This window comes from Centroberyx gerrardi, chromosome 14, assembly GCF_048128805.1.
Source record: "Centroberyx gerrardi isolate f3 chromosome 14, fCenGer3.hap1.cur.20231027, whole genome shotgun sequence".
NCBI classification, from domain to species: domain Eukaryota; kingdom Metazoa; phylum Chordata; class Actinopteri; order Beryciformes; family Berycidae; genus Centroberyx; species Centroberyx gerrardi.
The window spans coordinates 17,998,748-18,013,889 of NC_136010.1; the positions used below are offsets into that span (position 1 = coordinate 17,998,748).

General features: G+C 42.0%; 2 protein-coding genes across 2 annotated transcripts; one reads left to right on the plus strand and one right to left on the minus strand.

Moving 5' to 3' along the window:
• The first annotated feature begins 1,073 nt into the window (after window positions 1–1,073).
• On the plus strand, window positions 1,074–6,127 carry smim29 (small integral membrane protein 29). The gene is made up of 5 exons (XM_071894613.2): window positions 1,074–1,142; window positions 1,784–2,090; window positions 2,343–2,368; window positions 2,495–2,600; window positions 4,032–6,127. Exons 2-5 carry the CDS (start codon window positions 1,983–1,985, stop codon window positions 4,098–4,100), a joined length of 309 nt encoding a protein of 102 aa, XP_071750714.1. The 5' UTR covers window positions 1,074–1,142; window positions 1,784–1,982; the 3' UTR covers window positions 4,101–6,127.
• Window positions 6,128–6,320: 193 nt separating this feature from the next.
• Window positions 6,321–13,001, minus strand: hmga1a (high mobility group AT-hook 1a). Its single transcript, XM_078288552.1, has 5 exons — window positions 12,892–13,001; window positions 11,991–12,104; window positions 10,642–10,735; window positions 9,501–9,557; window positions 6,321–8,431 (listed from the first exon to the last, which is right to left on the minus strand). The coding sequence occupies exons 2-5, from the start codon at window positions 12,083–12,085 to the stop codon at window positions 8,366–8,368; spliced, it is 312 nt and encodes a 103-aa protein (XP_078144678.1). The 5' UTR covers window positions 12,086–12,104; window positions 12,892–13,001; the 3' UTR covers window positions 6,321–8,365.
• Between the last annotated feature and the right edge of the window lie 2,141 nt (window positions 13,002–15,142).

The following is a 15,142-nucleotide window of genomic DNA, read 5'->3' on the forward strand; positions in this document are numbered from 1 at the left end:
TAGATCGTTGATATCTTCTGTAGTTTTGAAGATATTGACTCTTAAAGTTGTGAAGGAGGCATGGCTTATAAGCTAAATTGTTATAACTTTGTGATAGATGGTCCAATCATCATGAAACTTGGACAACATGTTCACATAAAATGAATGAACGTGTGTGCAAAGCCATTCAATTATTGAGCAATAGGGGGCGCCACAAAGGCCAGAAAACTGTATCTCCTAATCCAATTGGTGAAATTCGGTACACATGCTCTAGGACCATGTCCTAGTCAAAATTTTATATTTGGTCGTCATTAGTGAAAGTGGGCGTGGCCTGTGACATTTTGGCTTATTACTCAAACAAAATTTCACCAATCGCTATGAAACTTGGTAATCATGTTCCAAACTGTATGTGGAATATGCACACCAATTTCCATACAGATCCGACCAGATTTTGCCCAACAGCAGCAAAAACTTTATTATTTGGCAAAATAAAAATAGTTGGGACATACAACCAATATAATTGGGAAGATTAAACCTGGAGTCTTATTGTGTGATTATTGAATGGCTTTTTATTACATTTGACTTAATGGGGCCTTCGAGGATTGGGGAATTTCGGTGATATACCCTTGCTGTAGGCCCGACAGCATCCTAGTTGTGTAGGCTATGTTGTCAAGAGCATACTGAAACTGTTTTGTGGGATAATGTGCTGTTTGGGTTTATTGAACAGGACACATTTCTTGATCAATATAATTTCACATTAAAAAAATAACTTCATAGCTCTGATCAATGAACTCAAGCAATACATAAACACTATTTTCAGAAAGTAGGCCTATGAGTAAAACAGTTGACAGAAAACAACAGAAAACTGTTGTCATGTTCGCTTTCGGGGGGGGTCTTTATCTGAATGCTTGATGCTTGCATCCACCCCTACCTGCTGTTGTTTATTATATGTTGCTTCAGTGTATTTGATGTATTGTTGATGTTCACAAAAAAAAAATCACTCTACCTTTTCCAGAGTCACGTGAGCTTGGGCAGCTCCGCCCTTCCCGTCTCGGTGTTGTTTGGTCACGTGACTCCCCGTCACTGAGTTTGTGGTTTCAGCGGTTCCAGAAGCACGGCGTAACTAACGTTATACGGGAAGCAGCATAACGGCCAAAATAGTGGTGAGTATTTACTTGGGTTTTCCAAGGCCAGCGAAATCGTCTGTTTTGACTAGAAACAACCCTTAACCGTACCCGGATGGCTTGCCAGTGTTTATGTGTAGAAAAACATCTCATGTCACTCATGGTAGCATTCACTAGCTTAAGTTAGCTAACGGAAGCTAAGTTTGCAGCTAGTTGAGCTATACAGTCTTTGCGGGCTTGCAAAGGAGAAAGTTTATAGACAACAGTGAACCTTCTGTAAAATATTACAAGTAGGAAATATGGGGCGCCTGCTTTAGCCATATGAACGGACAATAGCATATATCAGCTAACTGCAGACAGTATAGCCCATTGCAGCTAGCTAACGTCAGGCGTGCTGGTATAATAAGATCACGAGACATCATCTGGCCGAACATAAAAACGTTAATAATGAAATGGCTCACATTTGGACCTTTCAGGCAGGCTTGCGACTACTCCCTTTCACATCAGTTATATGCTGTTAGGTGGATAATTAACTTAGCAGGTAATTTCGGACGTGCATCACAAATGCGGCTTGTTTTGATGATTCACCCAAAGCAACACATTTGCCTCTATGTAATGTTAATAACTCTTTTTTATGATTCTAACTATGTGCTAATTCTTTCCATTCTGCCTTCCCTCAGATTTCACGCTGATTAGGGAGGGCGGAGATACCATGTGGAAGTCACATGAACGAGAGGATGAGGCATAAACAACAAGGAGGAAACTTGAGGAGAGAACTGCTGCACAGTGTCTGCCTCAGAGAGGGGGTTTGCTGCTTGTAAAGCCCCTCTGGCTCAGCGGAAGCAGCCCCCTGTGCCCCCTCCTCCCTGAACATATGCAATGAACAGCACTACTCAACCCCCTGCCATCATAGATGGGGATGTGGCAGTCGGCTATGTGTTGGTGCCATTCTTCCTGATCACTATCATTGGGATCGCTGCAGCTGTGGTGAGTGGCTAGCAGATGGTATACGGCATGCTGACATGCGGTGTTGATCAGTGTACAGTGTTGACTTGTTTAAAAAGATGTAGTGTCAACGAGCTGTCATATAGTAGGCAGTAGGCACTAAAGTTGAAATGACACAATGAACTCGTGATAGAGATTAAAGTCCTCTCTGTAATTGCATGAATGTTTGCAGCTCAGAAAAGTAAACTCCATGTGTAACCTTTATGTGTAGTAATACTCTTCTGTTTGTTTTAGGTTATGTATGTACGTAAGAAACGAAGGTAACTGTTTTGTATTGATTTCATTGCACAATACATTCATGATACAAAGCAAATTCTCTACTCTCAGAGTATGATTCATTAAATCACTTCTGTTCCTAATGTTATTTATTATATTTTGTCCCTCAGAATTGACAGGCTCCGCCACCAGCTGTTGCCAGTTTACACATACGATCCGTCGGAGGAGCTGAATGAAGCTGAGCAAGAAATGTTATGGAGAGAGGAGGACACGAGGGTATGATCTATACAACTGATTTAAAAACTTTAGCAGTTGTTGCGCTCTCTGGGACAGTTTTACAAGTGGTACAAGTTGTCATTCTGAAATCAGATGTAGCCAGCACGGTTAATAAAAGGAGACTATTTTTTATAAAGTCCTATTTCAAGTCAAGTCAACATGAAACATCGTCTTACAGAATTTTGCATTAAATGTGATCTTAAGAGTTCAGCAGAGTTCAGTTTGCAGACTGCATGTGTTTTAACAAAAGAATGGAAGGCAAGAAATCTCAAAAAACAGGCTTAAGCTGCCTAAAATCCCTGAAGGCTAGAAAACATAAATGCATGTGTATATAAAACACATGGAAATTTGGGAACATATTTGTTTTGTCCCCCATGATGAAATCAATGGACTATGGATTGGGCAGTGTCCGTTGGTTTGTCTTTCCACCACACGCAATATCTCAGACACTGCTGATTGGATTGTGACAGAACCTGGGGGGAATGATGCATCTCACCACTGTGTTCTGATATTTCCCAGAGGGGCAACTGCACTCGTGGGGACATGATTACTGTTTCCTTATTTTCTCTTTATTTCTGACTGTGCTGCAATTCATGGATGAACTCATCAATTCCTCTGCAGCCCTTGGTTGCGCCAATCACTCAAACGGAAGCAGTATTGCCCAACTTGCGAGTAACTGATTACTCACATCAACCGGCAGATAGAAATGCATAGTTGCAAGAAATATTGCGTAAAGTTTAGTTGCAGTGAGGTTGCAGTGCTCATTTAATTGGCATGCCCTTCACAGCTGAAATGTTTGTAGCTGGTTTTGAGATCTTTTAGGTGGCCAAACATTTGGACAGTGGATTTCTTTCAGCAGAATTTTGTCCTCAAGCAATCCTGAAATTGATATTTATGCATAGCTAAAGAATAGACCCAAGTAACCAGTAGATACTGTACATATAAAGTGTATACATATGGATATCAAGCTATCATATGGCCACACTAAAACAATTTTGCCTGCCTGTGAAGCTCCAGATACTCCTGGTGGTACACATATACCCCAGTTTAGAAATAGCTGACCTAAATGATGGTTACAGCTAGAAAAACTGTATGTGTATACAAGTCAAAATGTTGGCCTGATTGCTAGACTGCAGTGAGCCCAAGATTATGCACTATGTCATGAGAAACACTAGATGGCAATATTGGTCATGGATAATGTTGCTCACTAAGTTTCACTCCACATTCCAACTCATAAAGTTGTGAAATGGGAAAAGCAACTTCTCTGTATTTCTTCAATGTTTGTATTGGTTTAGGTGGCTAGAATTATGCCCTTAACTTAAAGTCACATGCATCATAGCTTTACACATTCATATTGGAATCAATATTGCATTTAGCACTTCCTTTTAAAAACTCTTCTCATGCGTTTGCATTGTGATTTTATGTCCCCAGATTGTACAAGGTTGGGCCAGAGCTTATCAACAACGGCGCCCCCTCCTGACTAAAGATGTCAGTGCATGATTGTGATAAACAGTGGCAAGAGCATTTGCTGTATGGAGATAACCTTCAGCCAGAGATCTCAATCATTTTGGAAGTCATGCCCAAGACTGTTTTTTTTTAAATGACATTTGCCCTCATCCTTGACTACATCAGCATGAGTCATCTCCTCTGTTTCTCCTGCTTTTTTGTACAGATACAGTGACTGTTCATTGGGGGATTTTGATGCCAATCCTGTGTGCCTAACAGCTGCAGTATCTGAAACATATTTATTTGAGGTTATTTATTCAACTTTTTTACTGTGGTGTTTAATGTCATGACTGAAAGTTAAAAAAGGTGTCATCCCTCCAAAGATATGGGTTACAGTAGGTTTACTCTGTTGTTTGCCTTCATAATGTTGTTGCGGGAGACGTGGGACAAGCAAGTCTGATCCTGTGGGTCACGATAGGGATTTGTTCTGACCTTCTGATTTAGGGGCCACGTTCACAGTGTCAGGAGTATGAATGTTCTTCTACCATTAGTTTTGCACTTATTTTGTTAACATTATAGATTAACTACACCATTTCAGATCATCACTTCTGCTATGAGAGGGTTTATAAATGTAGGCTGGGTCAGTAAAATGTAGAGTTGATTTGCTGTGCAGTATAGGCTAATATGGTTTCTGTGATTGAATGCCCTCAGTCCTTCACCATACAGTGAAGTGTATTGTATTAACATAAGACCTTAGAATACCAGAGTTTCAAAATAGTTTTGTTTTTTAATCAAAACATCATATTAATCCACGAAAAGAAAGTGTGTTAAGATCAGGTTGGTTTCTTTTTAAATTTTATTTCAGTTTCATTTTGAGTCTAAGGATGAAAAAGCCGTCTTTGGTTTTAGTTTGGTTTACTGAATTTAACTAGCTGCCCCACGACCTAGATCTTTGCGGTTTAGCCAAATCCTATGACTCTTGTCTATGGCATGACAAGCCAGATCTGGAAGTAAGCTACGCCAACCTCCTCTCATCCCCACAATGAGCTGTGACTAGTGCCCTAAATATGTCCTGTCTGAAAGGCATGGCACCAGCATGAATTTACCTCCAGCTAAAGAATCTGTTCAGATACATGCCATAGGCCTGACTGTATGAAGTACTCAGGAAACCTCAGATGCTTTTCTTTTTTTTTTTGTGAGACGCATTGTAACGTTTTCTGACCTTTCTTTGCCTTGCATTTGTGAATGTAATCTGACTATAGCTAGAACTGTTAAACCATCCTTGAAGGGGAACACCACTCAGTTTAAGAATTAATTAATTTTATTGCTCAAGGACAGTCCAATCAATATTTGTGAGCATCATTTGGACAACTTTCTCAAAACCAGAAATTAAGACTGCGAAGACTCAAACTTGTGACATCAGTAGGTATAAAATCTGGAGGTGCTCCATAGACGATGAACAGAGGATTGATTTTGTCGACCCACAGAATGTTTTGAGTCTAAATGTATCTAATCTAAATTGGCTTTATTCGGTAGCAGTGTAGTCAATTCTGAATCAGAACTAGAAAATGTCTCCATATCTCCAGAAGATACTCCCAATATCTCCCAGTTGACTTTCTGTGGTGCAGCTCCAGGTTTCTACCTATTGATCCCTTCTGTCCATTTTATGTGAGATCTAATTAAACGGGCCACTTACCGTGTGAATTGGACCTGTTGTGTTAGATCACGTATTGGACATTGATTTGCACTGGTAAAACGTGACATCGCCTTATAAACTGTTCATGGAAGGCTGTGATGTTGGGTAGCACTTGAAAATCCAGGAACTACTGATGAAAATGCAAATGTAAAATGTACATTTGGCAGCACTGTTATCAAGTTTTACCATTAAGACTGTTGTAATATTTTGTTGCTTTGAGAGTGAATTGATGGGCTGTTGGTTTAGATATGTGGTACATGCAAATAAAACAAGTCAAAGTAGCCTCACTTAGTTTTTGTGCAGCAATTTGTCAGCTGATGACAGCTAGTAAGGCCTCAAATAAATTCATACAACAATGAATCCCAGTAAATATATATATATATATACTGTAGACTGTACTGAAGACTTTAAAGCCCAGCATCATAACCTATGTATGTTTAAGTGACCTTTTGGAGAAAAAAACGATAACTTGAATTTGTGTTGAGATATTTTTGCATAAGCACAAACCAATCTTAGCTATAAGCTCACATGCCTTAGAAAAACTGACAGAAAAATGACCAAGAGAATAAATTCTTGTCTTTATTGACCATTTCTGGATACAAATTGTCGTAGGGCACCATAGAAATATAGACATTGTACATTTATAGACAGTGTACATTAAAAAGAATGATCCCATCCTGTTGACTTTACAGTATATGAATGAACATTTGCAGATGTTGGTATGTAAAATGGCATTGGATATTGTCAAAGTAGTTGGAGGATGTGAATAGATATGAAGTGACCAGTCTGAGTATGGAGAGGATGGCTGTGTGCGGTTGTGCCAAACACACTGTGGCCAACAACAGAATATGTAAGTGGAAAGAGCGCCCAGTCTTTGTCACAAACACACAAACATTTGTCCATGAAAATCTGAACCAACATTTCAGTGCACCAGAAGATTTATTAAAAAGATATAACACACCTGCTAATCTACCACAGTCAGCGAACACAGTTGCCAAGCTGACAGGTCTCCCTGACTTGCTTCACACATTTAAACAACCTGTCTGCAAGCTCTGTTTATGAACAAGCCAAGCAGTGTGTGTAAGCACACAACCACACACTTGGCTAGCATCTTAGAATACCTCATTACAGTCAGGTTAAAAAAAAAAAAAAAAAGAAAAATACACAAACTATGTAATAAAGACATCTCTCAAACTCTTGCCAGAGGTTACATTGAACAACAGAAACCAGTTTAATGCAATTATATGGTAAAGTAAGCTGTTGTTGAGTGAGGTATGAAATTCCAGGCCCTGTATTGCCTGCTTGCAGTTTTCCGGGGTTTTGTAACTGAGGTTGTAGCAGCTTAGGTTTGTGGAAAAACCCAGTAATTGGACTGTGACCAAGAGTTCCCTGACACTTAGAAATACACAAACAAAACATCTTTTTTTCCTGTAGCAGACAGCATACAACACATCCTCAAAAGACTAAGAAAAGTAATTCATATTACTGCGCTAAGTGATGACACAGACGGACTAAGCTAGGTGAAGCAGTGAGAGCTAGATGGAATGAAAAATTGTACAGCCCCATCGGATAGTAGTGCCACTATCCTCTTTTACAATCAAACTCCTTGTCAGACCAATTACCGTTTGCCTTACAGCTGATTGAGTGAGCGCGCGTGGAAACTGAGGACCGTATGAAGACAGATGCCAATGTAACAGCATTTGTAAAAGCTCCCTGAAGAAATGACACCGATGCTCTCAGCCTGTAACTCCTCCAACCTATGCCTGAACCACACGCATATAACCAATAGGTTGAGTTTTATTATCATATGAAAAAGCAGCACACTGTTTTTGATGGTATGTGACCCGGAGGAACATAACAGTAAGTCTGATCAGACCACTGATTACTAACAATACACTTGACATCTTCCCACTAGAAGCCGAGGACTGAGAAGGAAGAGTATTGTATACGAAAAGTATAACTATGACTAAACTCTCCTAAGGCGGGGTGGGGAGGAGAGGGGTGAAGAGGATTCTGCTCTACTGGTGAAATAATAGGGTTGAAATCAGTTACGCAGATTAGACATGGAAAATATATCTACCATCAGTTACCTATTCTCATTCTAAATGCTGAAGCTCAACTCCTCCATCTCTAATCAGATGTAAAGGATAGGTTAACCACTTCACACACAAACACACAAAACAAAACAGCAAGTATAGGTAAAATTCACCTTTGTCCAGTACAAAACATGGAGAAAGTCTATATGCCCTACCATCTCAGATGCGGGTACAACGAATAAGTAACATTAAGCAGAGAAAATGTCCTACAAACCATCTTTAGGGGAGAAAAAAAGGTCCAGGCTCCTTAGAGCATACTTTTGTCCAGTATAAAAGACTTGTGGTAACATGACATATAGAGAAAAGGGCTGTTACCTTTCATGTAATTCTTAGATTTATGCTTGAGAAAGGTCCATGGTTTATCCAGTGCTGTTGCATGAAGAGATTTATGTACTGTGTTAACCCTCCTTTGGTACGAGGGCTTTGTCGTGAACAATGGTGGTTGTGGTGGCACTGGTGTTGGAGATACAGCCCAGTTCTGGTTAACAGTAAGTCAGTATGTTGAGTGAGGTAGCATGCGTTGTGAATTACTGGTCTTCCTCTTCTTCCTCTTCCTCCTCAGATGATTCTTGGGATGCCTTCTCTTCCTTATCCTGTGGCAGAACCAAACCCAGTCAGACGCCATTCAAAAAAAAAATGCAACAAGTGCCATCAGTATTCAATAACAATAAGTGCCTGTGACTCATGCCCCGAAATGCCTGCTTTTAGTTTTCATAACGCTCCAAGTATCAACATGAAAAAACAGACATAAATGCATTATAAATCTCCTTGATAAACCACTGCGGCATGAAGCACACCCAGGGGAGGGGTGAGCCATCTGTAGTGAATAGTGATTCATAAGAGTGGTGAGTCACAATGAGGCATCCTGCTTTGCTCTCCTGCCTTTCCTCCTCCGACTCTCACTAATGCCCTCCCCCTCCTCCCACTCTGCTCCTGAGATATTCATTCATAAAAACGAGAAGCTAGTTAGGAGGGTAACTTTGGGTCATTCTCCTCTGTGACTAATGCAATCCAGGCTTCTTTTTTTTTTTTTTTGGAGTACGCCCTAACCACTCATGCACATGACAGAATGTTACTACAAGACCGCAGTTTCTTCCTAAATGAAACACATGCCTTTTGACTAGCTGTACATAGTCCAGCATCTCCAGCATTTTCTAGTGTTTTATTTTAAACCACTAATCACAACTAACACCGCCAGTTACACAAGTCAACATTTGGATCAATAACCAAACTTTCTAAGAATGGATAACAATGTTTAAACAGGAGTATGAGCGTACCCCATGAAGAAGACAGTCATTATTCAGGTCTAGGACTGCCTGTTAATGTGGCCAGGTAGAGGCCCTGTGTGACTAAGAACTGTGGCAGTACTTTTAAGTGGAATACATGGAGGAGAACCAAATAGCTGTGATGAGTAAAAATGACTTGTCTACCAGAGGAAGGAAGCAGGCAAGGGAATTAATTAAGGAAATGCAATTTGCCCCTGCAGACAGTCATACCAATTATAATTCATTGCAATGTCAGGGGAGTGCTCGGCCTGTAGGTTATATTCTGTCGCGTCATTTGAAAAGCCTTTTTCGTGAAATACTTAAATAAATACGAGGAACGGCTTAACCCGCGTGAGCACTGATGCTGCATTTTTAATATAGGTGCAAAGACTCTTACCTCCTTCTTAGGTCTTCCCCTGCGTTTCCCGCCTGCAGAAGAGGCTGCTGGTGCCTTCTGTGGAAAAACAGCATAACCAAAGATTAGCAAAGCCAGTAAGCTACTGGTCCGCCTCACTCAAAGCCAGTAAAAGGTGCTGGGTCTGGCTTTTTGAGTTAGAGGAAGTAAACCCTGAGTGAACAATTTCACTTTCCCTTATCTTTGGTGTACAACAAGACTTGTTCCAAAGAAGCCTGCCACTCACGGCCTGCAGATGGCAGTAGTACCTCTGCAATGAGACAGATGGAAAAGGGGCATTGGGTTCATTGGCTATTATCTGGAAGGCCGACAGGAACTGCACACAGGGCACTCCAGTTCGCTGGCCACCTGGTCTGAGGCTCAGAGACAGCTGGTGGAACCGAGCGAGAGACAAACCCTCTGCAGCTCGGCCCTCGCTATTAAACCTATATCGCGCGCGTATATGTGTTTACTCTCGCTCTCCCGTACACAGCGCAGAGCACCGAAGACACAGAGCGCACGGGGGAGCTGAAGGGTTGGGGCGAAGGAGAAATCAGTTGTTGCTATGGAGACGACAGGGAGAGAAGAACTAGGGCTGTGTGCTGGGTGGGGGTGGAGGGGTGCTTAGTGTCAGCTTGGAAACAGTCTTGCGGCCTCTGCACCTGCACCACACTGTGCATGACAAGCTGCAGGAAGCTGGAGGACAGGAAGTACAAGAGTGAGCATCACTTTAAAAAAAAAACAAAAAAAAACAGCCAGTCAAACCCCGATCTTACAATGGGAAGCCCTGGCCTTGCTATTTTTGACACCAGAGGGGGGAAGCGGCTATATTGCTGTTAACCAATAAATCACAAGTAACAGCAGGACATCCTTTTAAGAGGATGAGGTTAGCTACCGTTAAGCTAACAAAATGTTCATTAACCGCCAAGGGAATGGGAAGGGGAGGAGGGGGCAGATGAAGTAAGGAAACAGTTGCAGGGGAAGATGAGAGAATGCATAGGCAGCTTCTCCATAGGATATTAAATGTCTGTCTTGGCCCAGACAGTTGCTGTTGCTCAGGGTCTTGTACAGGATGCATGTTAGTGGCTGAGGACATGGTGACTTGTGGCCATGTAAAACAGGCCTGCAGACAGTATTGACTTACTTTGCCCTTGGTGGCTGTCTTGTTTTTGCTGCCCTTCGGCCGTCCTCTGGGCCTCTTTGGAGTAGGGGACCCACTGGGTTCCTGAAGAGCAAGGCAACAGCCAGAAGATGCAATAAGACAACATTATCCTGCACACATCTCCAGTCTAGCGATTGGGCCCTCCAGGCAATGAAAATACCTCTGTAACATATAAACACAGTATCATCTTTATAATTTCTTGTAGGTCGGACACAATGAATATTTGCAACCTCAAGTCCTTCCTCCAAAACTCAAGTGAAACAGACTTGAAGGAGGAAAGTTAAATCATTCCGCTTTAGGGACCGTCTCAGCAATAGAACCAGGCTTTGAAAAATGCATGGACACACGCTTCCTACATGGAAGACTTTGTCATGACACAAAGAGTTCACTATTCAAGGTCAGTGCAACTGACACTCACTGCTACTTTAAGGCTGACAGGTGGTCCCAGCCACAGGTTGCCATGGTCTAATGACAATAACAAGCCCTATGGAAAGAACTGTTGTCTCCAACTGACGGGCTGCTGATAATGAGATACGCACTTTGTCATACTATAGCTCATATTTAGTAGAGTGTGACTGAAAAGACAAGAGTTTCTGAATCCCTAAACTGGTTGAGCAGCCGCAGTCCTCAGAAGTAACATTTACTGTAAATTAAAAAAACAAAAAGGGAGATGATGGCGTGACAACATTGGATATTTCACTTGTGCAATTAAAATAGTATGTGGTTGTAGGTTATATCATGGCAGACTAGTCTCCTGTTGCATTTCTAGTGTGTTTACAACCACAGCTCATAGCAACCAAGCAATTCAATACTGAAACACACACACACGCGCTGAGTGACAGCTACATGAGCCATTCTGCGCTTTTGACTCTGCCATGTCATCCATTAAGTGAAGAGCAGAGGTGGGTCATGGGGGGTTACAACTGGTTTAAGGGGGTTGGGTTACATGTTGCTTACAAACCAGCTTGACACACAGGAAGTTTGTTGTGGGTGTCTACACTGGGACTGGTCAGGGGTGAGGAACTGGTCAGCGGGGCCTGATCCAGTTTCCCTTCAATCTTCATTTCAGTGAGAGAGAAATGGCTCAGTAGAGCAGCAGAGGCTCGTATATGACATGGATACATACTATAAGATCATGTTGCTTAGTTGCCAAGATCTCAACGGGGATATTTAAATAACCAATACTACCTGAACTACCTCTTTTTTGTTGTTGCTTTTAGATATATATGCTATATTATTATTATTTATACCTGCAAACCTGAAAACAAGACACAGTGGTCCACCTCACAGTGGTAAATAAATATGAAAAATATTGCCAGGTACTTACGTCAGAAGTTTTTACCTGCGGCTGCTTGCGGGGTCTTCCACGCCCCCTTTTCTCTGTTGCCTCCTTCTCTTTCGGCGAGACTGTCCCCTTGTCACTCATGTTGGCTTAGGTTTCGGACCTGAGAAACAAATCACACTGTTGAGACTTTCGGTTTTGACTTGGCATTGATTTCGTCTGGCATTTTAAGCTCTCACACACATATCCAACACTTCGGCCTTGAAACTCACCACCGGAGCTCAAAACAACAACAAAAAAAATGACATGGATCACCGCACGCCGGTAACGCGTTTAACTCAATTAATCTGTGCGTATTTCCAGGTCTATTTATGTCTCATCGGCGCTCGATTACACAGCCAATGATGGCAGACAAACAAGGGATTGACATCAACCGGCTTGCATGATATTGCTCGGACTCAGCAAGCGGTGGGAGGCCGCACAAACCTGCATAGGCTGCTAAACCGACGCTCCTATAGGCTACGCACCGACCATTTTAGGCCCATTTGCTGTAGTTGTGGTGGCCAATAATCGGGCCTGCAGATAAAACTATTTGACACTGTGTCTGTGTGTGCACGCCGGGCCGTGGTGAAATATCCACGGACAGACATACAATGGCTGTGGTGTGCTCAGCGGGGTTTACTAAGCCCTGCCTTCCCTTCATGGATGGCTCTGCTTCGTACATCCAGCACTCGGGTTTTTACACAGCGCACAAACACAAGCGAGCGAAGACTTAGGCTGACTTTGTGCTGTGAAAGACCGAGCCAACTAACAACAGCCTAAATCACATTTAAAAAACATGCAGTCAGCTCCGCTCGGATCTTACTTTCTGTGAAAATGCATTAAAATGGTGAAAGGCTTACCGACCCTGCAAGGTCTTACGTGTTTACTGTCGCATTGCTTGCTCTTACCTTTATCCCTCGATTATCGCCTCTGATCAAATTAAGACGAAATGTTCCCTTCAAGCTCGCCTGGCTATACCCGGTTAAAAAGCCTCTCACTGATCTATAGGCTACAGCTTTTATTCGTCAGACAACACACAGCCCGCCCCTTTAAATCCCAGTTTATGCAGCGTTGAAAAAAACAACAGTTGTGAATTAGAGAGGAAGTGAACAGATTTTTTTGAAAAAAGAAATGGGTTTAAATGTTACCAGCAATGTAGCAGGTTGGAGAGGTTATTCCACGGCGTCCTATAAATAGCATGTGCGTCTCGTCTCCTGCAGATAAAGAAAAGGCGCCAGCCCGGAGGAGTTTTGGGGGCAATTTAAAGAGCCGCCCTCATGGGAGCTGAAACACTGGAGGGCGGAGATATGATAAATGGGCCACCAACAGTACGAGGAGCCCAACCCCCCTCCTGTATCCCTTTCTGTTTCCAGGTTGATCATAAACCACTATACAAGCATGTGTAAAAGTTGTGGAATATACTTTCAATAATAGAACCAAATTTTATCCAGAAATATTTCTAATTCAGCGCATGCATGTCGCTGTGCATTTGCTAGGACATATCACTTAATATCTTATTCGTTTTCACAGTCTTCAACCATAAAACAAGTGATGAAGTTGTGAAGAAAACAAACTACGACCTCCAGTTGGTGATATTATTACTCTAAAGCAAATAACCACAAATATAAACACAACTCAATTATATATTCAATTATATCAATTATATTGTTTTCAGAAAGGCATTAATTTATGCCTTTTACTTAAAAAATCCTGTCTTCATATAAGTTGTATTAGTGTGATAGCACTTAGTATGATGTATACTTTGAATTTATCTCATAAAAATAGGAATGTCAGCCTAAAAAGTGGGAGTAAACTCCATTCTGCAAATAAAAAGGTGGGTAAATGAGTTTAGATGGGTTTACCTGCCACTACATCCCTGCACAGGACAATGCATTCCTGATTATATCAGGGTCAATAAGTTTCAGTGAAGTAGTGTAATGTAAAAAAAAAAAAAGTAATAGAGAAAAGTTGTACTAAATGAAATAGCACTGACGTCTTGTTTAATTGTGCTTCCACCAAACCAGCCTTTTGTCCTCAGATAGCTGGACCCTCCTCCCATCAGGAGTTGGTGTGACCAATCTGCACTTGAAATAGATAACCATTTGATGTGTGTTGTAATGGGTGTGGTGGGATAGAGAGGAGGCGAGACGGGATGGTATGGAAATGCTCCAAGGTGTGTTCACATCAAACCACCTACTGGCACTCCCACACAGGCGTTTCTGATGTAAATGACCGGCCCATCTGGAGCTGATGGGTCTTTTAGGCGATTGAAAACAGATACTGAGAATGCCACAGGATGACCATGAGAGAGGCTGCAATGGGCCGTTCACTGTTGTGTGTATGTGTGTTTTACCTCTCCGCCCTCTTTCTCAGGTCAAATCTAGAAATAACTTGACACAAACAAATTCCCTAAATCATTCCTACACACCATAACTGTGTCATCTGGAGAAATCTACATGGACAATATACTGTATGTACATGATCGGGGAGAGAAAGGGAGTTGGTGAAAAGGGGATCGGATAGGGCATGAATGGAGTGAGTGCTTTTCTCAATGAGTCCAATGTTCTGCTCAGCATGTGCTCGCCTGGCATGCCAGCTCCCCCCTTTCTCACTCTATTCACTTCCTTCCTCTCTGTCTTCCCCCACTCTCCCCAACTACTTCAGCCCCATCCCCCACACCCTCACACATCTCTGCCATACTCACTCGGCCCTCTATATGGGGATGGAGACAGGGAAGTAAGTCCAGAGTGTGTGTGTGTGTGTGTGAGTGTGAGGAATGTCGTCCTCCTCAACCACTGGCACCGCCTGGAGACGGATGAGGGGATTGTATAGTGTGACTGATCAGTGTTGATACAAAACAAATGTTGGCGTTGGGACTTGGTTGTGCAGCAAAACAGTTGGCTCCGAAATCTCAAAACAGGGGCAGTAATTGGATAAGTGATAACTGACAGGCAGTCTTTATCATTTGATATCTGTTGTATCTGCTAAATTCTGATCTAATACCCTACAAGCAAAAATGCCACATAGGACTGTGAATATTGTCACTACACATCAATAGAGAATAGAGTCATCACATATTTGGCCATCCACAAAATCCCCTTGTCGATGGCACTTTCATTTCAGTTAATAAAGGGAATGAATAATCTTGCAGGATTTAAT